The sequence below is a fragment of the Carassius auratus genome, unplaced genomic scaffold (assembly GCF_003368295.1).
Source record: "Carassius auratus strain Wakin unplaced genomic scaffold, ASM336829v1 scaf_tig00214237, whole genome shotgun sequence".
NCBI classification, from domain to species: domain Eukaryota; kingdom Metazoa; phylum Chordata; class Actinopteri; order Cypriniformes; family Cyprinidae; genus Carassius; species Carassius auratus.
The window spans coordinates 482182-507124 of NW_020527572.1; the positions used below are offsets into that span (position 1 = coordinate 482182).

General features: G+C 36.5%; 3 protein-coding genes across 8 annotated transcripts in view; all 3 read right to left on the bottom strand.

The window, feature by feature from the left end:
* LOC113091601 (E3 ubiquitin-protein ligase RNF19B-like) overlaps nt 1–3666 on the bottom strand; it is a 31775-nt gene extending 28109 nt beyond the window's left edge. Inside the window, 1 exon segment of the mRNA XM_026257177.1 lies at nt 3422–3666. The gene's annotated coding sequence lies outside the window, so the exon portion shown is untranslated.
* Nucleotides 3667–4608: 942 nt separating this feature from the next.
* LOC113091602 (adenylate kinase 2, mitochondrial-like) lies at nt 4609–9012 on the bottom strand. Of its 3 annotated transcripts, XM_026257178.1 has the most exons (8): nt 8857–9012; nt 7440–7565; nt 7213–7323; nt 6995–7089; nt 5679–5751; nt 5397–5592; nt 5240–5277; nt 4609–4813 (listed from the first exon to the last, which is right to left on the bottom strand). In XM_026257178.1, exons 1-8 carry the CDS (start codon nt 8953–8955, stop codon nt 4769–4771), a joined length of 783 nt encoding a protein of 260 aa, XP_026112963.1. In that variant the 5' UTR covers nt 8956–9012; the 3' UTR covers nt 4609–4768. The 3 variants fall into 3 exon arrangements, with proteins under 3 accessions (XP_026112963.1, XP_026112965.1, XP_026112964.1); XM_026257180.1 differs by lacking the exon at nt 5240–5277; XM_026257179.1 differs by lacking the exon at nt 5240–5277 and having other exon boundaries at nt 5345–5592.
* Nucleotides 9013–10397: 1385 nt separating this feature from the next.
* Nucleotides 10398–22885, bottom strand: LOC113091584 (anillin-like). 4 transcript variants are annotated; one of them, XM_026257148.1, is made up of 24 exons: nt 22740–22885; nt 21155–21305; nt 20638–21045; nt 19853–20166; nt 19305–19695; nt 19022–19218; nt 18715–18931; nt 18420–18506; nt 17033–17250; nt 16777–16931; nt 16543–16687; nt 15634–15769; nt 15354–15542; nt 15138–15264; nt 15001–15049; nt 14846–14899; nt 14583–14615; nt 13865–13886; nt 13673–13785; nt 12785–12838; nt 12468–12554; nt 12232–12339; nt 11987–12159; nt 10398–11902 (listed from the first exon to the last, which is right to left on the bottom strand). In XM_026257148.1, exons 1-24 carry the CDS (start codon nt 22755–22757, stop codon nt 11788–11790), a joined length of 3561 nt encoding a protein of 1186 aa, XP_026112933.1. In that variant the 5' UTR covers nt 22758–22885; the 3' UTR covers nt 10398–11787. The 4 variants fall into 4 exon arrangements, with proteins under 4 accessions (XP_026112933.1, XP_026112934.1, XP_026112932.1 ...); XM_026257149.1 differs by having other exon boundaries at nt 17033–17247; nt 19022–19221; XM_026257147.1 differs by having other exon boundaries at nt 19022–19221.
* Between the last annotated feature and the right edge of the window lie 2058 nt (nt 22886–24943).

Below are 24943 nucleotides of genomic sequence, written 5' to 3' on the forward strand. Positions count from 1 at the left end.
TTATTTACAACAGGACATAGACTAAATACCGTAATAATAAATCATCACTAATACTCAATTATAATTCAACTCAAATGTGATCATTTAATACTTATAATCAAATTAGTGTGTTGATAATAGAATTTGTTATGACAAAAGTTGTTTACTATATATACACTTCTAGATGAATTTGAAAATTTTAGATGAATAACAATAACTATGGTATTTAGCAGGTAATATTGTGGTTTATTTTTGTATTTTATATAATTATATTTTTTATTTTTCATATTTGCTTTAGGTTTTTTTCATTTTGCATAATGAAAGCAGATCCTTACTACAGACACTTACTGTAAGATAACTGCGACATCCCTTAAAACGAGCTGGAATATTAGTTTCGTGATCTCTCACTGCAAAGTTTTGTTTCAGAATGAATTGTGTTTTTTTTCCAGACCATTTATCAAGACGTCACAGAGGCATTCAGAAGATTAATTATCAGAAACCACAAATGAACCATGCAGGCTACAAATCAGCATGGGCTTGCAAACTCTTGGGTTATTATGAGAATACGGCAGAGAATGAGGACACAACACAATTCACACAAAGACAGATGCTATATATAATTCAACATCAACAGAGAGAGCACTGAAAGAAAAGTAAGTACAGAAAATAACTGTGCAAAAGTTTGGCCTGTGGTCAATGCTTCACTGCACATGTGCACAACCCATCATTACCATGAGAGATAAGAGGGTGAGACTGACACTTCCGCCCGCGACAGACCCTGAAACCACACCTCAGCACTTTCATATCATCCTACAGCCCCAGAACACGGCTCAGTTTGTCTGTAGCTCACACACATGGACACACACACACATCGGTCACATGGACCAGCTGGTGTACAGGTGGGCTACTGGATCTCTAGCCATTACATAACCAACCTGAAGATCCACTGAGGCTTACTGTTCTAAGCAAAGCCTGCATGTGTCCTGCTGTCTTGTTTTCCATCTGCAACTTTCTCATTTTACACAAAGTAGGTTCAGAGTATTGTTGATTTCAATTCAACAGTATTAACTTCACCCACAAAAACGAAATAGTTTTTATTTACTCATCCTCTAGTTCCAAACATATTTGATTTTCTTTCTATTGTGGGACAAAAAAAGAGGACATTTCTCAAAAGTATTATAAAAGTAGTTCAAATGGCTTGTAAGCAATATTTCTGGTCTTCTGAAAACATATGACAGGTTCGTTCTAGGAACCAGACTTCCCTGATAATCTCAAGAATCAGTTGGTTCTGACTCAATAGAACGATTCACACACATTAAAAATAGTGACCAGCACATTCTTCAGAATATCTCCTTTATTGGTCCCACAGAACTTTTCAGCAACTAAATATAAAAAATCATCTTTGTTAGTTGAAATACAGCTAAAATAATATAAAATATAAATATTAGATGAAAAACTCACTCCTAATAAATGAACAAAAATGTTGGAAATGAACTGAAATATATTAAGTTGAAGTTGAAGCGCTAAAATTACTAAACCTGCAAACTGAAATAAAAATACATTTAAGCGAATTAGAAACAAAACCTTAATGAAAATGACATATCAAAAAGAATAACATTACTAAAACTAGAATTAAAAATGTAAAAATAATAATAATAATAAAAGCTTATAAAAAATATTATTAAAAAATACTATAACAGTATATAAATAGTGGTTTGGACTGATACAATTGTAAATAATGTAATTGTGATCGATTTTTAAACTAATCCATACCAGAAGATTTGGTTAGACTTAAAGAACTGTCAGTATTCTGTCGACACGTACACAGTTTAACCTCTCCATGGTGACGGGGAGGGCAGGAAGTACTGGCAGACGTCTAACTAACCCATTAGATGAGCTGTGATAATGAAATCTCTTTAATCTGTGCGAAAGTCTGTGCCGAGCAGGTGGCTGTGTTTAACCAGGCTTCTCCAGCTAACCTCATTCTTCATCGTATGCTCACAGGAGTCAAAATCTCGTATCATGTCTCATGCACTGACTGTACGAAGACTCACTAACAGTCCTCGATACAAAACATGACTAACACCAGTACATGCCACACTCACACTCAGCTACTACAGTGAATGAGGCTGGTACAAGAGAAAAACAGCTACGGGTTCTTGAGAAACTATGATCTCGATTGTATCAGTTATTAACAGTCACATGGTGGTTTATGGTAAATTGGATAGCCCAAAATTAAAAATAAAAAGACAAGAAAGACTGGAATTAACCGTATGCTTGGTGACACAAAAGAAGAAGTGAAACCAGACTCATTCTGTGCATTCCTTTCTTACACTAGAAGTGTTGCCCAAACGTCTAACACAATTAAAAGTTACAATGAATTCATGAAATACTGTAAAGTTCATGATGAACCAGCACACTCTATATTTAGTATGGTGTTTTTGAGGAAGAATCGCCTCAAAAGGCAGGCCGGGCCTCAGCCAGAGTCAACAAAGCTGGCCAGCAAGACAAGAATCCCAATTCACAAAAACGGACAAGTTATGTACACATGCAAGAGGTGACTAGATGTCCAGACGTCTACATTTAAAGCTGCTGAGGGAATTTAAAATAAATAAATAAATAAGATCAATCTTAGCTTTTCTGAGCATCTGCCTAGTTTAAGCATAACTGCTGAGATATATATATATATATATATATATATATATATATATATATATATATATACATACACCCCCCCACACACACACAGAGCTTTCTTTCTAAATTTTAATTTAAGCATAAGTCTAACTATTAAAAATAACTAAATTAGCAAAGTAAAAAATAGCTGATAGATAGATAGATAGATAGATAGATAGATAGATAGATAGATAGATAGATAGATAGATAGATGCTTTCTGGCATAATGATTTTTATACTGTACAAACTGTATTTTATTGCCCTACACCAACCCTGCACCTAAATCTACCCCTCACAGGACACTTTCTGCATTTTTACATTCACCAACACCCACCCACACACACACACACACAAATAAAAATCATTCTGTATGGTTTATAAGCTTTTGTATCTCTCTTATCTATCACAGTGAGTTGGTGTGTATTCATGCATTTGTCCCCACCAGTGTAGAAAAACCTGTACACACACACACACACTCTCTAAACTGTCCTTAAACTGTTAAATATTAGCTTGTGTCAAGTCTTCTTTAAGCTTAACTACTGAAACATAACTAAATCAGCAATGTACACAAACGAGGTAGTTTATTAGCTGCCCTTATAAAACGGACTACAGTAAAACAAACAAAACAGTGTTGATTAGGTCCACTGTGATATGAACTGTCACACAATAATATCAGAACACTCTTGACAACATTACTGTATTTTTAAATCATAGACGCTCACGAGACAGAAGCGTTAGCATGACGACAGATCAGTTGGGCACTTACCGTACAGATGGATCTGATAGAACTGAGAGCAGGTGAAGCAGAATAGGGCGGAACGCAGTGAGCTTCGGTGCTATTGAAACGTTACACCGTGTACACTCAAACGACTGTCCTGTAAATCTGAGTAATCTTACTCTAGAGGGGTCCGCTACTGCACTCCCGAGGATCAGTCTGAGGAAAAGATGTCAGGCCTCTGTCCTGCCCTGTAGCGTTACTCGATACTGCTGTGATGATGTCCGCTGCTTGAGTCTCTTTTCCATTCACGTCACCGAGTCGGAAACCCCGCCCACTGACATCACCTCGAAACGGAAATGAAAGCGCGACTCATTGCCAGGAACAAAGTTTTGTTTAATAGACACGTCCTTCGAATGAATATTCAAAACATTTAAAGTAAACATTACTACAGTTAAGTGACAAACACGGGAAATAACTTAAATAAGGTGATGTAAAACAGTGGGACTGGGGTCCAAAATTATTTAAATGCACAATGTATTCTTATTTTAAATTGCTAGAAACACTAAAAAGAAAAAAGATGTACAACATTAAACTTACATTATTTTTAGTTTATTATTTCAACCACAGAAACTTTTTAACCTATTACATAGGAAGGCCTAATCATTTTCTTGGACAAAGGGGGCCCTTGGAGCTCAAAAAGGTTTAGAATCACTGATTTAAAACACTTGTCCCCGGTTTTACAGACGAGGCTTAAACTTAGTCCCAGACTAAAGTCTAAGTCTGAACTGTTTTAACTGAAAGAAACTATTTTAATAAAAATTACTTCAATGTCCTAATTGAACTACGGCCTAATCCTGGTTTAGTTTAAGCCATGTCAAACTGCTTAAAAGCACTATCAAGTACTACTGATTAAACATTTTAAATCAGAGCATAACGAGGAAACAAATGTTTATAGAAATTTCCATGACATTTCTAGATTTGGAAAAACCAATTTCAAAATTCCCTGACCGGTCTCTGATGTCTTTGACCAGGGGAACCCTGTAAAACACGTCACCCTGTTCAGCGGATCCACAAAAAAAAATCACTTCCCTTTTTTTTTTTTTTTGCTCTCAATTATTATCATTTTATTTTTGTCTCACAAACTTCTGAAAGTGTTTTCAATTTAAACCAAATTAGGATGAAGATGTAAAATCCAGCACTGCGACAGTAATACAGGAACACAAAGAATCAATCTCTTCATGTAAGATAGTAGAAAATAGTCTTCCACGTTTATTGGAGGTAATCAACTGGGTTTCAGTTAAATCAGTGTTCTTCCAAAACACATTCACTACATGGCATGATCAAAATAAACATCTGAGACACTTCCAGCTCCTCCCTTTCTCCCATCCATTATTTTCACATCTGGATCAACCTGGATGGGAGAAACTGGATTTCATACAGCTGCAGAAAAAAGAAAAAAAAAAGAGAGTCCACAAGTAAATTAATGACTCAACTCAGAACATGAAATAATAAATATTAGCTAATAAAGAAATTAATAATAAAAAGCTTTTTCCATTCAACAATTAAACCAAGCATTCACATGACCTCTACTGGATATCATGCATTACTACAAGATCCACAAAAAAGTCTTGAGAATGATCACATTTCACTGTGGAAAGAGTGAACTAGTGCAAATAACATAACCATACCTTTTTACAGGTGTCTGGTTAGAGCAAAACATGCTTTCATTATATAGATGCTTATAAACAAATTAATTCGTATGAAATCTTCTATAGGATTTCAATCAATCAGCCATTACAATTAGCTTGGGTTCGCCAATCAGCATTTAATATTTCACAAGCTTTTTTGTCAAAAGAGTTCTGTTACCCATTGTACAACAGGCAGCAGATGTATCAAAATCATGTCTAAAGACACTCACGAAGACATAAACACAAAACATGAATGGAATCAAACAGGGTTTATGATGCATACAAGAAAAGAGTGGATGTAGAGATGATTCAGACAAAATAAACCAGATCTTTACAGGTAGCAGCAGAGAAGGCAGCAAGGATGGAGGCAAAGACGAGGTCGGGGGACTGAGAAGCATCAACAGCAGTGTGCAGGCCGCGGTCGCTGTAGTAGTGCACGAGAGGAGCCGTCTGCTTGTGATAGGACTCTAGTCGGGAGCGCAGGGTGGTCTCGTTGTCATCACTGCGGCGAATAAGAGGCTCTCCGGTTACCTGTGGATTTATGGATCAGACCAAGTCTTTATGACACCGCTCATAGCTGTCCTGCTAATAAGAATGATACAGTTTTTGTTTCTCACATCATCCTTCATTGGCTCTTTGGGAGGGCTGAACTCTTCATGGTAAGATCGGCCGCTGGGCTGGTGAATGAGTCTGAGGAATTAAATTAATTCTGTTCAGTGGTGGACAGCAGCAAACTATATTTATTTTGATACCGAGCACATTTCCAGGTATCTGTACTTTTACTTTACTACATTTCAAAGCATAAAATCATACTTTTTACTCCACTATATTTCATAAAACATATCGTTCCTCATTCTCCGAGTGGCGTTACTTTAGCCAAAACTAAGTATTGTTTATTGTGAATTAAAATCATATAGAGTTATGACAGGCTATTCAGATGCTTGAATGTGGACTTGAATGCAATAATAATAATAACAAAAGTTTTCTTGAAAAGCAAATTAGCATATAAAGGAATATGAGACACTGATGACTGCAGTAACAGCTGCTGAAAATGATGGAAAATAATGCTAATAATAATGCCCACACATCTTCCCCGCTGATGTAGCAGTTTCAAATGGTATGAAACTAAATCATTTGCATAGCGTTCCTCTTAAAATGTGAACACTTTTTTCCCATATGTGATGTCGGTGCACTGTATTTTTTTATACTATTTATTGCATATATTTGCACAAATTAAATTTTCCCTAATTATAAAATACTACATAGCTCCATACATTTGTGTAACTCACACTGATATTTTATTATATTTAAATGTAATGTTTTTACACTGTATAGTATTTTTATTTTTTTTTTAAAAAAGCTTATTTTCAGATCAATAAATAATAAATGTCTGCCCTAATCTTTCTTATTAGTGCTGACTAATCTGTCTAGTGCAGGCTAGAATAAATAATCATGGCTCACTTAAAAAAAAAAAGAAGTAATTTTATACTTTTCATTAAGTACAATTGAAAATGAGGACTTTTATACTTTTAAAGGAATTATACATTATTAGGTTCTTGTACATTTAACTCAACTACAGTGTGTGTGTATTTTGTCCAATACTGTTTGTTACATTTAAACAAGAGTCTCACTGTCATACTTTACAATTAAAAGCAAGGACGAAGTAAGGAGGTACACTTCCATTTCAAACGGCAATCAAAACCACTCGAGGAAAACTTCCCTGCCACCACCTCTATTAAAGATAACAGAAATAAAAGAGTTTGATAGCTACTATGCCCTAACTAAAAACATGTCTTCTCTTATTCCAGAAATGAGTGCGACATCTTTTCAGTATCTTCCTTAATCATTAAATGAAACGGAGCTATTAGAAAGCATTAGTGGTAGCAGGCTACTACACAATACTTTAGATTTACAGGACCCTTCATCTTTATACCTCCCACAGATCCTGCGCACTAGCAGAGAGTCATCAACAGAGAATTCAACCACAGAGTCCAGTTTCTCCTCACGCTTCTCCAAGAGGCCATCCAGCTAGAAATGAGAACGAGAGAGGTTGACAGATGCATTCTTGTGATTCAGCACTCTTTTATTATTAAAAATGACAGATGTATCATAGACACACATGGAGGGTCAGTTGTTCACAGAAGTCCTCACCATTTCTGCTTGCTTGACGGTGCGGGGGAAACCGTCCAGCAGGAAGCCATTCTTGCATGCAGGCGTGTCCAGGTTGTTGTCAATGAGCTCCACCACCATCTCATCACTCACCTGAAGGAAAGAGGACAAAACAAGGAATCAGGACTTTATCCCTCAAACCAAAAACACACATTGTGGAGGAACAAATATTATAATGTATATAAAACTCAAACATCTATTCATTTTACCAGTTTGCCGGCATCCATGGTTTCTTTAAGCCGCTGACCGAGCTCTGAGCCAGATGCCACCATGGCCCTCAGCATGTCCCCAGTGGCTAAATGACACACACAGTACTTCTCTGCAAGCCTGGGTGCCTGTGAAGGCCCGAAATGAAACATATTATGGAATTAACCTAGAAATCAATTCACACATTACATAAAATACACTTGAAATATAAGGAAAGCTAAATGCTTGTTCGTCTAACAACCCATCAAGAGGAACAATTAAATATTTGTGTGCAACATTTGTCTTGAAATAGACAAATAAAACTAAAAACAGCCATTCAAAATGAAAAAAAAAGATGTAAATATATAAATTAACCGTTTTTTCAGCAAGTATACAATAACATTGATCAAATGTGACAGTAAAGACTGTTACACTGCTACAAAAAGGTCTATTAAAAATAAAAATATTAAGCAGCACAACTGTTTTTAACATGGATAATAATAAGAAATGATTTTTAAACTGCAAATCAATATATCTGAATGATTTCTGAAGGATAACGTGAAAATGAAGGCTGGAGCAATGTTGCTGAAAATTCAGCTTTTCCATTTCAGGAATAAATTACACGTTAAAAGATATTAAAATAGAAAACAGTTACAGTCAGAACTGTAATAATATTCCACAATAGTATTATAAATTATACACAAGTATATTTCACTATTTTACTGTATTTATGAGCAAATAAATGCAGTCTTGTTGAGCATAAGTGACTCATTTAAAAAAACAGTGGTAGTGTCTGTATGAACAAAACTATAAAACTAATTACCATACTATTCTGTTGCAACCACATTCATAAGCCTAGTTTTAATAGCATTCCAAACGGGCAGTAATTATTGCTTAATAACAGCAAGCAGTAATGAAAACCAAGCTGACTGATCTGTTAACTGATGAGACTTTTTTTTTTTTTTGAGTTAGACTGTCACCCAACAGGACACATCAGCTCAACTGAGTGACATGGATATTAAATAATCACGCCATATTTGCAGTGAATGAATATTCTGGCCAGAAAGCATCTGATAAAGCCCAGGGCAACAGGTGTTAAAGATACAGGAACACTCAGTGACTGTTTAAACACACTTAAACCCAAAATGTATATTCTGACGTCCTCTTCTCAAACTCTGTATGACTTGTATATTATATATACTTCACTGCACAGAAGAAAAAGACGTAATTAAAGTTGATTGTGCCCGAAGCTATCATTTAACATTCTAGTATTTTGTCTGCATCATTTTATTGAAAAAAAAAAAAAAAAAAATCCATACCGGTACATGAGGGTATGGAAATGACGATAAACTACTCCTTTACTACTCAGTCCTCGCTGTCCCTCTGCTGTCGGACAGCTAAATCAGAATGAGCCACGCGGCCCTTCGCACAAGCTCTCACCTGCGTGCCCTTACCCGCTCCGGGCGGCCCAAGCAGAATGGCTCGAATGCCTTTCCTTACACTGGAGACGGTGTCGTCCGTTTGCGTGCTGGGGGCCATGGTTACAGGTTGTAAACGAACTAAAAACACTTCTCTCCACTCCACACGTCGCGTCCGCTAACTCACTCAGAAAGGAAGTGGTAACGCCTCCGCTTGCTCAGTATGGACTCAAAGTCCCGCCTCCTAGTACAAGGCCATCTATCTGATTGGCCAATAGCAAGCCATTTATCCACAGCACGAGCTCATTGGATAAAATCGAATGAATCAGTATCAGTGTCGTCTAATATCCGGAATTTGTCCTAAAGTGACACATCACACATTAAGATGTGAAAGTTTAGATAAGGCAAAACAAGATATCATATCTAAAATGACAAATTAATATTTACGTCACACAGCACAAAGGTCGTCATTCCGCTCTTGTTCTTCCGACTTTTAACTTTATAATAACCGCAGACCATAATTTAAAAGTACCGTCATAGTCACCATAAAATGAATTTAATGAACTTTGTACATTTTTGAATATTTTAATAATATTTTCTATAATTTAAGTATATTTTTTATTATAAATAGTATTTGCATTATTTATAGATCATTTGAATGATCCGGTATCTTTATATTTGCGGTTTTCATTTTAAAGTAGTTTTGCTTTTGTCATTTCTTTTTTATACCTCTGTTTAGCTTATTTTATAGTAATCATAGTACTTCAGTCCAGACTTTAATTTCAGATAGTTGAGCCACAAGTGCTGTAGGTCAAGACCACCTAAACCGAAATCAAGACCAGACTGTGTTAAGACCAAACAAGCACTTCTCAAATTCATTTATTGCCTGTGAATTTCTTGTGTTGAATCAATAATTAGAATAATAGGACAATATAGACCTGTTACCATTTAAATTAAAAAACTAACAACAAAATTAATCTTTGCACTTCAGAGGTGGATCAGATGTTGCATCGATTACAATGAGCAAGGAAATATGATGGAAAAATGAAATGATACATTTAAATATCACACTAAACTGCCAGTAGGCTAAGTAACAGCAAATCACTTAATGAGGGAGACAGAATCATTTATTCTTCAACAAAATACAGCTTGGAGTTGCTCAGAAATGTTTAAAAGAGTCTAAAATGCAATTCACTTAATAGTAACTTCTTGTTTGTTGAATGTTTGTATAAAATCGTTGTTTTCAATCATGCTCATATTCATGAAACAGCTCTCTTGCTCCTGTAATATTGTTTAATTGTATCATGTTATATAAAGTCTGAGACTGAGACAAGACCTTCCAAGATGGTCAAGTACTACAAGGCATTTCTAATTATAAGTTCTTCATCTAATAGCTATATTTTAGCTTTAATGAACAATTTTTTTTTTAAATAGTTTCAACAATAACACTATTCAATAATACATTTTATTCCTGGATCCAAGTCTAGCTAAAAATATAGTCTAGCACAAAATATGAGGCAGTTAAAAAATAAATAAAAAGGTAAGAAACTGATGACAAGTATGTTATCAAAAGCTGGTTTTATTGAAACCGCAGCTCTGCATGATACATGGAAGCCATATTTGGAGTGTTTCAGATACCATAACACAAAACAGCCATAACACTAAAGTGCCTTAAGATTACTACAGTGATGGGGCTGAATTTTGGTATGAATTTTGGTATTTTTGAATATGAAAAGGTTAAGAAATTATACATTACGAAAAACAAAGACAATATGACATTTAGTGTAAATGTAAACTTTGTAAGTGTCACTTATTCAAACACACATTTGGATATAGGTAAATTAATTAAATTTAGTAAGAATCATTTAAAATGTTATAAAATGTTCATTTAAAGTTACAAAGCAAACAGAAAAATATATGTAGAGAGCTTAAGAAATAGGGAATATGCATGATACATATTCCAACTCACAATTATTGTGAAGTCATCTGGATCAAGCAAAGAAAAAAAAACATGTCTTGTACCATTTTTCTTTCAATAAAAACAGGAAATTAGATTCTATGGCAAATATCAATTACATTTGTACTCTTTTGAAGGCACATATCACTCATCAGTGTTACTGCAGAAACTGAGCTGAAAAGAGCTTTGGTTATGGGAAAGATCTAACTCTTAAATTGTTTGCAGTTTTTCAGCCAAGGACAGGACTAACATTGCTCATAAATGCCTAAAGAAAAAAAAAAAGCCAATTTCCTTCCATTATCCAAGTGAGTTCCCCTTTGTGTACTTGCATTTTATATAAATATAAATTTCTCAACTTTAATAACTCTAATCTAACCAAATCCCCCCAGAAAAACTTAGATAAAATTCCAAATCCTGATGACAGATGAGCAAAAATGTTTAGTCATCCCTATAACAGCAAATATACAAATATAAAATCAGATAATGGGTTCTGGTAGTACTTAATTTAAAGTTTTTTTTTTTTTTTACCACAAAGTACTGACATTAAGTGTTTCGTTCATTTAAAGATTCAGGACATTGCCTTATTTCTTGCTGGATGAATATTCTTAGAAATTTGCCTACAGCAAGCATCTCAGCATACAGCAGTCAGGCAAAAAGAAATTTAAATATACATACAATAATTGACAGTCTAACAAAGCAAATAAACTAGTCAAATTAGTCTAAAAAAAAATTAAGCAATCCTTGCTAAATTACACTGAGAAAAGTATCAAAACCATACCTGAAAACCCTTGTAAGGGTAACTGAAATGTCTCTTAATTTATGGCTTTATGGATTTAAAAAAAAAAACTTGTCAAATTTATAAAAATCTTGTAAAATACATCTGTAAACACTGTGTAACTATGATGCCATATTGCACTTCCAAATCTGACCTAAACACAGTCAGTGTGAAAGTCAGACAAGGATACCTTTAGCCCTTGGTGCCCGATGAGAGCAGGCTTACATGGGTTTATAACATGAATCTGGCTGCCACATGCGCAGGTCTACCAAGATCTGGTTCAGCTTCTGCATCCACAGATTCCTTTCATCCTTAGTGTCGGCACTTAACCAGTTCCTGCACATTATAAAGGGAAGTTCTGATTAGAACTTGACCTTCTCCATCAAAGCACGTGAACTGGCATTGTTAATAGGGTCTTACTTTGTAACACACAGCGTGTCCTTGCACTGGCTGACCAGGGTCTCTCGGTCATCCTCCCTCTGTGGTCTCACTGTGATGAGCTCAAAGGTATTGGGCCGGGCACAGAACTCTCTGTTTGCCGGCTCCACTTTACGACTCGTACAGTTGGCAAGGTTAATGCGACCAATTGGATTCTGTGCGAAGAAGAATAACCGGTTCATTTTAATTAAGTGCATCTCAAAAATAAAAAATTATAGTAGGCCTACCTTTCGTTTTTCATCATCAGGGTAAGTCCAAAAAGAGATGCAGTATCCTGAAAGGACACACCACCTCCTGTGCCAAGATCCAAATCCACTGACATCCTCAAACATAGTCTGCAAATAACAGACACCTTCACTAGCACCACTTAGTATAAAAAGATCCGTTTTTCTAGCAATGCCTGTATTTTTACTAGAAGGATAAGAAAAACTTCTGCAGACATTCTTTCAGTTTAAAGACTCACCAGGAAGCCTCGTTCCTCTATCCGTGATCCAACCTCGCACTTCATTTTCAGGTATATATGCCCCTCCAAAGGACAAAGGAAAGGTACCTGTAGCAAAACAGGACATTAAGGGCTAGAACATAGACATATGCAAGAGAAGTGCTAGGAGTAACAAAAACAACTAGTATTCACCCAAATCCAAAGGCATTGATGTGCACACAAAAATGTAAATAAGCGGCTTAAAGTGACAGTATCACCGAAAAGACACCAAGCCATGTTAGCCAAATACTCAGACACACAAAAACCCGTGTTACTAAACACAGAGCAAATATAGAAACCTTTTTGTGAAACATGTCAATGAGCAGCTCTCTTTCAATCCCTTCATATTTGATCTAAAAGAGAGAAATGACTGCATGTGAAAGAGTCTGGGATAAGCAAACATCAGCACTGTGCAAGAAAAACGAGTAGTGTTAAAACTGTATCAAGCTGGTGTGAACACTAGTGCTGTGGTTAAACCTCTCTCTGATGTTAGAAAGCAACGGAGGGTGTGTATTGACGTCACTTTCATGACAGAACACACCCACTCAATCCGGCAAGTGGCAAAAAAAACCCTGCAACTTGGCTGCCTCTAGCAGTTGGACTCAAAAGTGATCCACATTTTACCAAAAAAAAAAAAAAAACACTGGACACTGATATGTGGCCAAGAACAGGATTTATATATACCCAATTTGGATGCCAAAGAAATAAGCAAAGCTATACAAAAGCCTTCACACTTGATCTTCTAGACAACATTATAAATACATCACAGCTAGGATCTACATCTGAGGGATCACTTACATCATTGTTATATATTGTCATTTCACCCAGACAAAAACTTGTTAAAGGCATTACACAAATAACATTATGACTTTCTGTAATGCTGCTTTTGTATTGTGCCAAAATCAAAGTGACGAGAACACCAATGCATATTCTGGTTGTTTCAGTAGATTTAGTAAAAGGTTTTATCTGCTGACGATACGGAGTTCAGCAGTGTAAATCTATTTAAGAACTACATCGTGATTGTATCAGTCAGAATTTTTATTATTACCATGTAATGTTGCCACAGTGTTTCTGTGACATCATGTACATACCCTCTATACATCTAGTGTGTTTCGCCAGGTGATGGTGTAAGTGTGGTTTGATTTATGGAACAGTTATGATGATATAGAGATATAGCAGGAAAGTACCTTCTCAAGCGGGAATTTGTTTTTCCCAATAGAGGCTAAAGTTAGCCTGTGTGCTCCGACAAGTACAAAACTACTGGTGCGCACTGCGTTTGGACCACCAGGGCTGGCCACAACTGAAAAGGAAGAAATAAAGTTAACAAACAAACAACAAATCGAAAATGTTAGTTGAACTGAAATGCTTTTAATACTCACCAGGTGTTTGGAGGTTGCTCTTCTATAATAGATAAATGGAGAGGACAAAAAAGTACCAGAACTTTACATAATAATGTTTATAACAAATTAATTTCAAAGTACTGTATTACATGTACAACAATATTACATTACAAATAAGAAATCATGCAAGAGGTTTTTCATAAAACCTTAAATCAAGATCAAAGTCAGGGTGTGGAATTTTTCCCAGAGGAAGAAAGAATTTGGCCTTAAAAACTGAATTTGACAATTTTGCAGCAGTCTACAGTTTTCACTGATTATTGATAAATAAATGTGTTTACAACATGAGTTCATTTTTCAATTTTCTTTTGAGCATTTTCCTCTGGACTTAAAGACAGGGTGTCTTTATATAATAACAGTGTAACTGTAGTGGTGTATGGAATGATTCTGAGACCTTCAGAAATCATTCGAATATGCCGATTTGGTACTCAAGAAGCATTTCTTATTATAATCAGTGCTGAAAACAACTGTGCTGCTTTATATTTGTGTGGAACCCCTAATACAGTTATTTTATGATTCATTAAACTAAAAAAAAAAAAACAGAACAGCTTTGTGTAACATTGTAAAATGTCACTTTACATATTTCACCTTTGATCAATTTAATGTATACTTGCTGAATGAAACTATGAAAAAAGAAAAAAAAAATTCCCCTCTTTTGACCAGTAGTGTGTGTTAAAATTTAAGCAAACAGACTACTTACAGAGATAGCAAGGAACCTTTTTGGTGTTATAGCCTGTGGAGATAAAATTTGATTTCAGACTAAAATATAGTGAACAAAACAATACAAACATAGCACTGCTGAAAACTACTGAGACAAAAGTTCTTATTAGTTAAGGAATTAATAAAAATACCCATCACCATGCACTTTTAGACTGACAATACTACACATTAAAGACACTTGCTTAAAATCTAACCAACTGCTTGCTTGCACACCAGCAAAGGATGTTTTGAAACACAGCATACCTTTGACTTGCTGGGCTTTTTCCTCTTGTCAGGGTTCAGCTCCCGTTTCTGAACCTAAGAGAAAAACAAACTTTTACTAAATCCCTTTGATAAAGGGTTAATTTGTATTCAAAAGGCATGCATTTCAATTGAAAAACTTAAAAAGCTGTACTTACCAAACAGTAGACCTCAATATCGATCTCAAAGTCATTAGAGACATCAGACCTGCACGTAAAGCAACGTATTAATATGATGAACACTACACTGAGGTGATAGGGATGTCATGAGTGGCTTGATGGGAAGTGACACTTACAAAGTGAATTTGGTGGAGAAGGTCAAAGCATCACCACTTAGACCAGTGCGTGCGCTTGCTAGAGGAGTCGCCACTGTGTTCTCCGCTCCAGCACGGATCATCACAAAGAAGAAATGGTTTCCACATTCTTAAATCAAAATTACGACATAAGTGTCTGATCGGACATGAAGGTGCCAAACAAGAAGTATCTATATATAAATACAGAAGCATTCTCACCAGGCTTGTTGGCAGAAGAACAGATAAAGTCAGCCTTCAGAGGGAGTCGCAGCTCTAGCAGTGAGATGGACCCTTTAGAAGCAGGTAAACCCATATCTGCCTGAGCACTGCTTGTGCTTTTCTTCTGGGCTGTTGGACCCTCTGCTTTTAGCCGGTCCAAATCAGCCTTCAGGGCAGCCCTCCTTTCGGCTGAGGTTCGAACACAAGTAATCATTACTCCAAATTAAAGAAATAATTCTGATATTCATTCGTGTAGTGCAAAAAGGAAAGTATCCCTTACTGGCAATAAGCAGCAGTCTCTCAGCCTCAGCCTCCACTTGAGATCCTTTCCCATGTTCTTCATCTGTGCAGCAGTTGAGAGCCTGACTAGCCTGATGGATCACTGTCTGCTGCAGGTTCATCTCATTGGTCAACATCTGAGAGAACAATGTGGTAACAAAACTCACTTCAAATCAAAGACTGTTCACTCATTTTACTATGAATAGGAGAAACTAATGTGCAACAGGGCAAAATAAGACCCGCCTTCTAACTACGTAAAAGAGCCAGTTGCCAATTGTTTGGTACTGCAGCTATTGTTAGAAGGTCTAGTTCCCATAGAGCCCTTGACTCATGTTTGGGACTGCACATGCATACTGACAGAAAAGAAGAAAAAATGGCTACAAAACCATGCTGTTTATTTACTACCAAGACACAGTTTTCTGAGCACGAGTTATTCCGTAACGGATACAAACAATTCTGTCCCTGAAGAACTGAAACGTAAACAAAGGAATTATCATCCATATTGCAATGTTATTACCTCGTTGGACTAAACGTGCTCCATGAGATGTTGTTTAGTGGACGCTTACCTTTCTAACTAAACCAGGATTTACAGCTGTAGATGCGTTTATGACTCAATATTATGACGAATCTGGTATGTACTATGTTTTGATGTGTACTGCTTACACAAATTTAGCAAATACATTCTTTCTTAACTTTCCATTGAAAAACAGTGATCTGTCGATGCTTGAGGCTTCGATCTTTATTATGATATATAGTTTGTCAAGATTAATTTGTCATGTTTCATTTAATCTATTCGTAAACATTGACACTTGCAAACAAAGAGAGTTCAGTGTGCACACATCCAGGTGCGGGTTAACAGGTTAATTGACAGGGCCCAAAATAATAATAATAAACAGTTTTTTTAACAAACCTTAATTTTTTGCTTGATGTTGATGTGACTGGGGCTCCCATTGGTCTCCATTCTCTGAGACACATCCTCTTTCCTCACGATCACCTGTTTAACACGAGGTCTCTCTGGCTCAGTCTTAACCCTTGTTGATCTGTAGGCATCAATGCTGAAATCAAACAACCATACATTAAATACAAATCATACTCAAATCAGTTTGAATGTTGCTTGAAAAAGAGTCAATGATCAGATGCGCACCTGTAGGGAAGGTTCTGGTTTTGCTGCTCATCTAGGACACTGATGCTGTCAGACGATTCAGCTCGTAACATGCATGTCTTTTGGAACTTACTGGGCCTGGATACACTCTCAGGGGTTGAACTCTTCGCAATAAATGAGCTGGAAGGAGTCGATGACTGGACCAAAATAAAAAAAGTGAAAGTGAGATGTAACATCCGTTTTCAGATTATTTGGCATTATCACGGTTTATCTTAAGAGTTACATCCTCAGGACCCACCATAGGCTTTCTTTCAGGGCTCTTGACCACAGCTGCTACAGTCTCTGCAAGTGGACCAAGGAGAGACATGGAGGAGATATTCAGAGCATCTTCTTCCGCATCCTCCTCATCACTTTTCTCATCGCTCTCCTCCAGGACTTCATCAAACAGCTCATTTATCACCTCAGAGTTAACGGAACCATCCACGTCCTTCTCAATCTCACACACTTCATCTGCTTCTTCAATGTCAATGAGAATGTTCATTATCAAAAACATGTAATGGGAATTAGTGATATAAAGTTTCAAAATAAATCCATCATGATTTTGGTGGTAATAAAATTCAGAACAATTGTGAATATCATAATGTTCAAGAGATAATACAAAATATAATTCACTTTTACTCAATAGATATTCAATATACAAGATGCATAATGAACAATTATTTTAAAAAGGCTAAATAACATATACAGCAAAAAATATTTAATAAAGCCCGGGACGGGACTAGTTTTACAGGAGGTCCTTAGAGAAATCGGTGTTTCACAGATGTACTTAGTGATTGTAATCCCGTCTGAATCTGCCACGTCTGTGTTTTTCTCACACAACCTCTGTGATATTTCCAGAGCAAATTACCTACTGTTTTTCAGCAAACTCAGTGATCCTCTGAGAAAACTAATCCCGTTCGAATGCCAATGTCTGATTGCCAGTGATATATTTTTTTTTCACAACGCGTTTCCTTGGCCGTGTGTTTTGGCCAATATGAATTACCGTAGATGCTCTTACCACACGCATGGTTGATACGTTTGATTCCCAGCAAAGAAAAAAAAATATAACTATAATAAAATCAAGAGCTAAATCATGTAAACTGTTAAGACTGGTTATTGTAATATCAGCGTCAAGTGAGATCACTCATGCTCATTTCTAAACTCAATTACATAATTGTTTTATTACATATATACCATTTATAAAAAAAAAAAAAAACACAGTTAAACTAAAGTAACCACACATTAACATGGTTTTGCTACTAGCGTAACCATGATATTTGCAGTAAAACAAATTATACTAATAGTAATCAGTCCAAATTACTATATGCAATGCACAAATTCAGAGGGTGTGATCTCGGAATCACCCAAATGTACAAAACGGACCCTCCCACCTCTGTAATAAACACGTAGATGTTAGTCCCATCCGAATTGGTACATAAAAATTACAGACCTCGGGTGATAAGAATCGAAACTCAAACGTAGTTTAGAAAACTAGTCCCATCCGAACAGGGTTTTAGTCTGGTCTTTTGACACTAAAGAGTGCTAAACAAAACATTTAAAACTGTTAAAGCAAACAACACATAAATATGAAGAAAATAAGCAGTCTATAGTACAACTGAACAAAAGTCTATAGTTTTTCCCCATACCTTTCACTTCCTCTTGTTCTTTTACAATAGGAATCTCTTCTTTAAATTCAACTTCCTTTGCAGGGCTTGAAAGAGCACACTCCTTCTCTAAAAGATGGAAATCTATTTAACTATGCATATTCCAATAAATTTAAGGACCACTATAATGTTACTGTGAATAAAATGACAAGAAAAGGCAGCATATGGCAGATATGGCTGATAAAACATAACTGAACAGAACAAAGAAAAATATGAGTGGAATGCTGCTTTAGAAGAACACATTTAACTATATTATATGGTTTTTATAATAAAATACCTTTTTCACTGTATTTAGAAGGGCTGTTGAGTACTTCAGGCACTAGCACAGAAGGTTCATTATCATACACTGGCACAGAAGTCTGACTCAGTACTGATGGTTCACTTTCCTGAGGATTTTCAGGGTCATTCTTGACCTTACTAAGATCATTGTTGCTCCTCAACATGTTGCCTTTTTGAAATCGATTACGAATTTGTGCCAGTTCTGCCTCTCGCTCCTATTGATAAATAAATAAAACATTAGTGCTGATGTTTCATATGCAATTCAACAAATACAGTATACCCTTTAATTAGTTAAGAATACATGCCAGTTTCTGCTTCTGAGTAAGGACAGCTGTGGTGGAGGTGGACTGGGCACACCCCAGCCTCTCCTGGAGCAGCCTGGTCTTGGGGGTGGCAGAGGGAGTAGCCACAGGTGTGTGGCCTTGACCTCCTAATGTAGAGGGAGAATTCTGGTTGCGCTCCTGGCACTTTTCTCCAAAACGCTCCAAAAATGACTTAACCCCTACTAAAGATCAACATAAGCAAATAAATAAATTCACAGATGTAAACTTCAATGAAGAAAAAAATGAGCAGAAGAACTCCACTGACCAGTAGTTCCAGCTAGGTCTCTTTGCTGTAAGAGTGTCGTGTCCTTGGTAAATCTCTCACAACTCTGATGTGTGACAGTCACATCAGCAGTAGAAGAGGGTTTAGGGGTCAAAATTGGTTTTGCAGGGCCTGAATTGAGTGCTGCTTCAGAATTCAACTTAGATGGGCCCTGGTTCCTCAGGGGGCTCTGAGAGACGTAACCTCTGTGGGGACTGGAGGCAGATGCATTCAGAGATTTAAGTGGACTGGAGGGCTGAGTGGAGGAGTAAATCTTCAGTGGGCTGGAAACAGGAGAGGGATTTGCTTGAGCCAGTCTTGACTGAGGAAACTCGGTCTTCTGAGGACTAGGTGGAACCGCTCTGGTTGACTTGACTGGAGAATAAACTGTTGGCTATAAGAACAAACATATTTAAAGAATATTTGAAGAGCATATTTAAAAACCATAAGACCCCCCCCCCCCACTAAAGACAATCAAACTACTGTAAACCCTCAATACTACCTTACATTATAAAAAGGATAGAACAGAATCGGTTGTAGACGTGACTCACCTGCTGACCGCTGTTAACAGACTTGTGTGGAGCTGGTTGGGCAGTCTGAGGTCGTTCCACAGCAGGACTTGGCTTGGAAATGTTGCTCTTCACAGTACTGACTGGTGGAGCAGGATGTGATAGTGCATTGTCCCGGCGAGTCGGCGGGTGTCCAAGGTCATCTTCCCAGGAACCAATTGTGGCAGCAAGGTTTGCCAGTCTACCCTTTCTTCCAACAGGGAGCTCAGAGCTTGTTGGAGTAGCAGGAGGGAGATCCTCTTTGTGAGACTTCAGAGAAGATAAAACTACACTCTCTGGGATTGCGTCGGAGGTCACTGAAAGCACAATTTTGTGTTTAATACATTGATTCTTATTCATCACCCCAAGAGTCATATTATTCACTCCGATCACATATTGTCTATATTTTTGTCAGCTTTTTTAATGGATGATGATGATATCTTCGAGAGAAATGTATCCAATGGCCGAAATATAGAGCTGATGCATTTGATATCACATAATTCAATATACAATAACACATTCATAAGTTTGCTTATTTTCTGTTATATTTAAAAAAGTATAGTTTTTCCCTTTCTATTATTCCTTTTCAGAACAGAAAAGCCTGATATCAGCCCTGATGATATATCAGTTAACCTCTGTTAAATGGCACAAATGTCTGATGCAGTCACCTCAAATACAGACCATTTAAAAATGATCCTGAACCAATATATCGGTCTTATCACGTTTAAGTCAATATAATGAATGTAACTAAGTTCTGTGCATTCAGGATGTGATTGGGAGCTGCCTACCCTCAGAGTCCCAGTACTGCCTTTGCTCAGCCAATCTCTGCAGTCGAGATCTCATACTGGTGATTCCTGGGATTGGTGCATCTTTCGGTGTCTCTTTGGCTCCATCTAGAGCGGCATGCTTCATTAGATTATCAGTGCATTTTGCTGGAGACTGAGGAGGGCGCATCAACTTTTCAGTGTCTGAAAGAGGTTGAGTGGGCAGCACCTCTGGTTCTGATGGACAATGAGCAGACGTTTGCTCCATGCGCCTAGGACGAACACTGCTTGGCACCAGGGGTGGCTTCTTGTCCGTCATGGGCTCAGAGGCGGTCACATGCGGAACCACTGTTTGTTTGTTTTCTTCAGAAAGGAGAGCATTTTCATCTGAACAGCGACGCTTTGAGGGGGATGGCTTGGAAGAGGGAAGTGCTGTCCAAACAAGAAGAAAAACTTACTTTTAGGATATAGAAGTAATGAAGATCTAATGTTCATATGTCAAAACAGGTATGCAACAAAATAACATTTCAACAAAACAAACCTTTTTCAATGGTCAGCTCACTTATGACACTGTTTGTGTCTGTAAGTGGCTCCCTGGTCCTTTTAGCCATTGGCAATTTGGCTGTCGTTGGTCTCTCCGCCATCTTCCTCTGCAGATTTTCTCTACGAGCACGTGTGCGCTCTAACAGTTTCTGAACGAGCAAAATTACATATTAGCATTGCAAAGTGCTCATTACATTACTAAGGCCTATATGACAGTGCTAAAGAGAAACAGATCTCTTAAAACACAACATTTCAGTTCCTTTTTGCACGCATGGGCCCCATTTATCAGCACAGCTCATGTGTGAACAAACCAGTAGCTAATTCTCCCAGAACATCTCACACTCATGATTAACAGCCTTGTTACTGAGCAAGACCAAACACATTCCTCCAGTGTGGCTGTTGGTTGGCTGTCTCCCAGGGAATGAGTGGAAATTTCAGTTAGTGAGGAGTTCATGTCCATGGAATTTTGTCATGTGACCCCCAGGAGATGAATCCTATTGGCTACAGTCAAACCAGGCTTCCTGTATACAACCAGCCCAAGTTTTTTTTTTTCTCTCCATTCTGTCACCGATGGAGTTTTGGTTCCTTGCCACTGTTGCCTCTGGCTTGCTTAGGATACTTAATATCCAGCGATATCTTCGACTTGATTGCACAGATAATATTTAAACTGAACTGAGCTGGATGACGACATCATTTAATTCAATAATGAACTGCCTTTGACTGAAAATTGAGTGTTTGCTATTGTCATTTTGCATTATTGACACACTATTTTCCTATAACACTGTGAAGTTCCTTTGACACAATCTGTATTGTTAAAAGCGCTATATAAATAAAGGTGACTTGACAAGTTATGGGCGCAGCCCTGACAGCTATTCCCCTCCCCCTCCTCCTATTCAAAAGTATGACATATAACGTTTCATGGAGAAATATGTTAAATTCAAATATCATAAGGACTGAAAGTAAAGGCTTTATTAAGAGCCGACTTTGCATTTTAAGACACAAACGTTTAAAAACGATATTTTAATGATATTTACAGTCAGTCAAGCACCGTAGATACAGAAATACAAAACAGACAAAAGAGATTATAAAATCACACACACACACACACACACACACACACATAACAGATGTAACGTTAACGTTAATTTTAAAAAAGGGAAGTACGACTGGACTCAAAAACAATAATGGTCATAAAAAAAAGAACAAAATACATATAATATAATACATAAAGCAACAGTTTGTTTAAATTCTGCTGAAATCTAGTAAACGTAAGGTTAAAAGTAATTCTGGCTTTGCTAACGGTTATATATAGATTATATATAGATAGATTATGAGCAAGTAACGTACAGAAGAATTAGCTTTACACAAACGTTAAAATCTAAATAAAAACTGCAAATCGATATTGTATAACCTGATAATTAACTTAAGTAAATAAAAAATAAGATAATTAGTAACAACAGAAACCAGAACTTTAATGCTATCTAAAGATAATGGCAGTTGGTGCACAGTGGACCAGCGCTAGTTTATTTCAATACCTCCTTAATTAACTATCGATTAAATAAGATGTCACAAAGCGCACTCACCTCCGTGAATGGGTCCATCGCGACTTAAACCAAAGCACAGACCTCTTTGTTTTTCCTCTTTATTTGTCTGCTGAGGGAGCAAAGTCTCTCCACTCTCTCAGTCACGCCACGCGCCCCTCAGCTGTTTGAAATTTTTGAATTTAGCGCTTGCTCAGTTCTCGCTGTAGCCAACGGTCACGGACACGTCACTGCACACGAGCTGAACCAATGAGAGCATAGTCCGTTAACTCAGCCACGCCCACCCACTCACTTCACAAGAGAGTCGACAAAGCGCTTCCATTTAAAACCAGCGAAGGTGTTCAAGGAGTTTACAGATTTGTTCATTATTTGTATGTGCACTAAATTTAACAGCTCTTAGTGTTTACATTTTTAATTTCATTTGGTCTTTTTTGTACACGTTTAGGTACTGTTTTTTGTGACATTGATTGATGACATTTAAGGGCTGTTACGTAATGTTTACTTTATAAACTTTTTTTGGTTTGGCTACCTTACAGTTAACATTTCATGTTCCTGACAATGTAAATCAGTTGAATAATACGTGTATGAATAAGTGTATGTTTTATATGGATAAATGAAGACATCTACAAAGTGTTTTATTTTTATTTTTTTATTAAATGACACACACACACACACACACACACACACACAGCTGTTAAAAAGTTTGGGATTGGGAAGATTGTTTTATGTTTTAACAAAGTCTCTTCTGTACATCGTTGCAGCATTAATTTTACTAAAATACAGAAAAAAAGTAATATTGTAAAATAATATTACAATTTAAAATGATGGTGACCCTGGACCATAAAACCATAAGGGTCAATTAAGTTTGTATATATTTACGGTAGGAAATGTACTAAATATCTTCATTGAACATGAAATTTACTTAATGTCCTAATGATTTTTGGCAAAAAAAAAAAAAAAAGTTGTCTATGAATTTTTGGCCATTGGCATAAATATATAGCGACTTAACATTGGTTTTGTGGTCCAGAGTCACATATACTTTAAAATATAATTTATTTGTAATGCAAAGCTGATTTTTTAGGCTTCTTCAGTGTCACATGATCCTACAGAAATCACTCTTATATAAGGATTTATTATCAATATTGGAAACGGTTTGCTGCTTTGTTTGGAACCTGTGAAACTTTTTTCCAAGATCATTTTGATGAATAAAGTTAAATAGAACAGCATTTGTTTAAAATAGAAATCTTTTCAAACAGTATAATTCTTAAATATCAATTGCACACATTCTTGCTGAATAAAAGCATTAATTTCTTTCAAAAATAAAATAAAAAATAACTGACCCCAGACTTTTGAAAGGTAGTGTATATTGTTACAAATTTTTTATTTTATTTTGAACAAATGCTGTTCTGTTTAACTTTTTATTCATCAAAGAATCCTGAAAAAAGCAGGCAAAACTGTTTTAATATTAATAGCAAATCAGTATATCTAAATGATTTCTGAAGGATCATGACACTGAAGACTGGAGTAATGATGCTGAAAATTCAGCTTTGCATTACAGGAATAAATTATATTTGAAAGTATTTTACAGCTGATGTTACTCTCTGAAGAACATAATTAAAATGTAAAATTATAAAACCAGTTGGTAGACGACTGCAGTTAAATGCTTTTCCAACTCGTCATTATTTTCTAAACTAACCAGCATGATCCAGCAGATGGCACTGCAGACAACGACAGACCAGCCCAGATTTGTGCAGTCTGGATAATAGGAATTACATCTTTGTACTAAAATCACTTAAGAGATCAACATGTAAGGACTGTGGCTTCCTATTTATTTAAATTATGCATTAGAACTCAACACATAAATTAAGTCTGGAGTATAGGCTTAAGCTAATAATGGCTTCATAAATCACTTTCTGAAACACATATTAAATACAGATGAATAACTCATGAACTAACTCAAATAAACTAGATTAATTTAAAACCAGAATTAACATGGCAGAAGTTGCCTATCGAACATGGAATGAACCAAGGCTATCCCCACACAGGGATTAAAAAGTAGCCTACTCCATGTGTACAGTGAAGTATACTGCTGTATATTTAATGTTGTTGGCCTATTTTTCTGATAGAGGTCCCGAACGTTTTGTTCAGAGAGATGGCATCATGGATTCTAGCAAACACATAAAAAAAATCAAACCTTACCAACTCTACTAGAAATCTTACAATGGGACCTGGGAGACTGAATGATC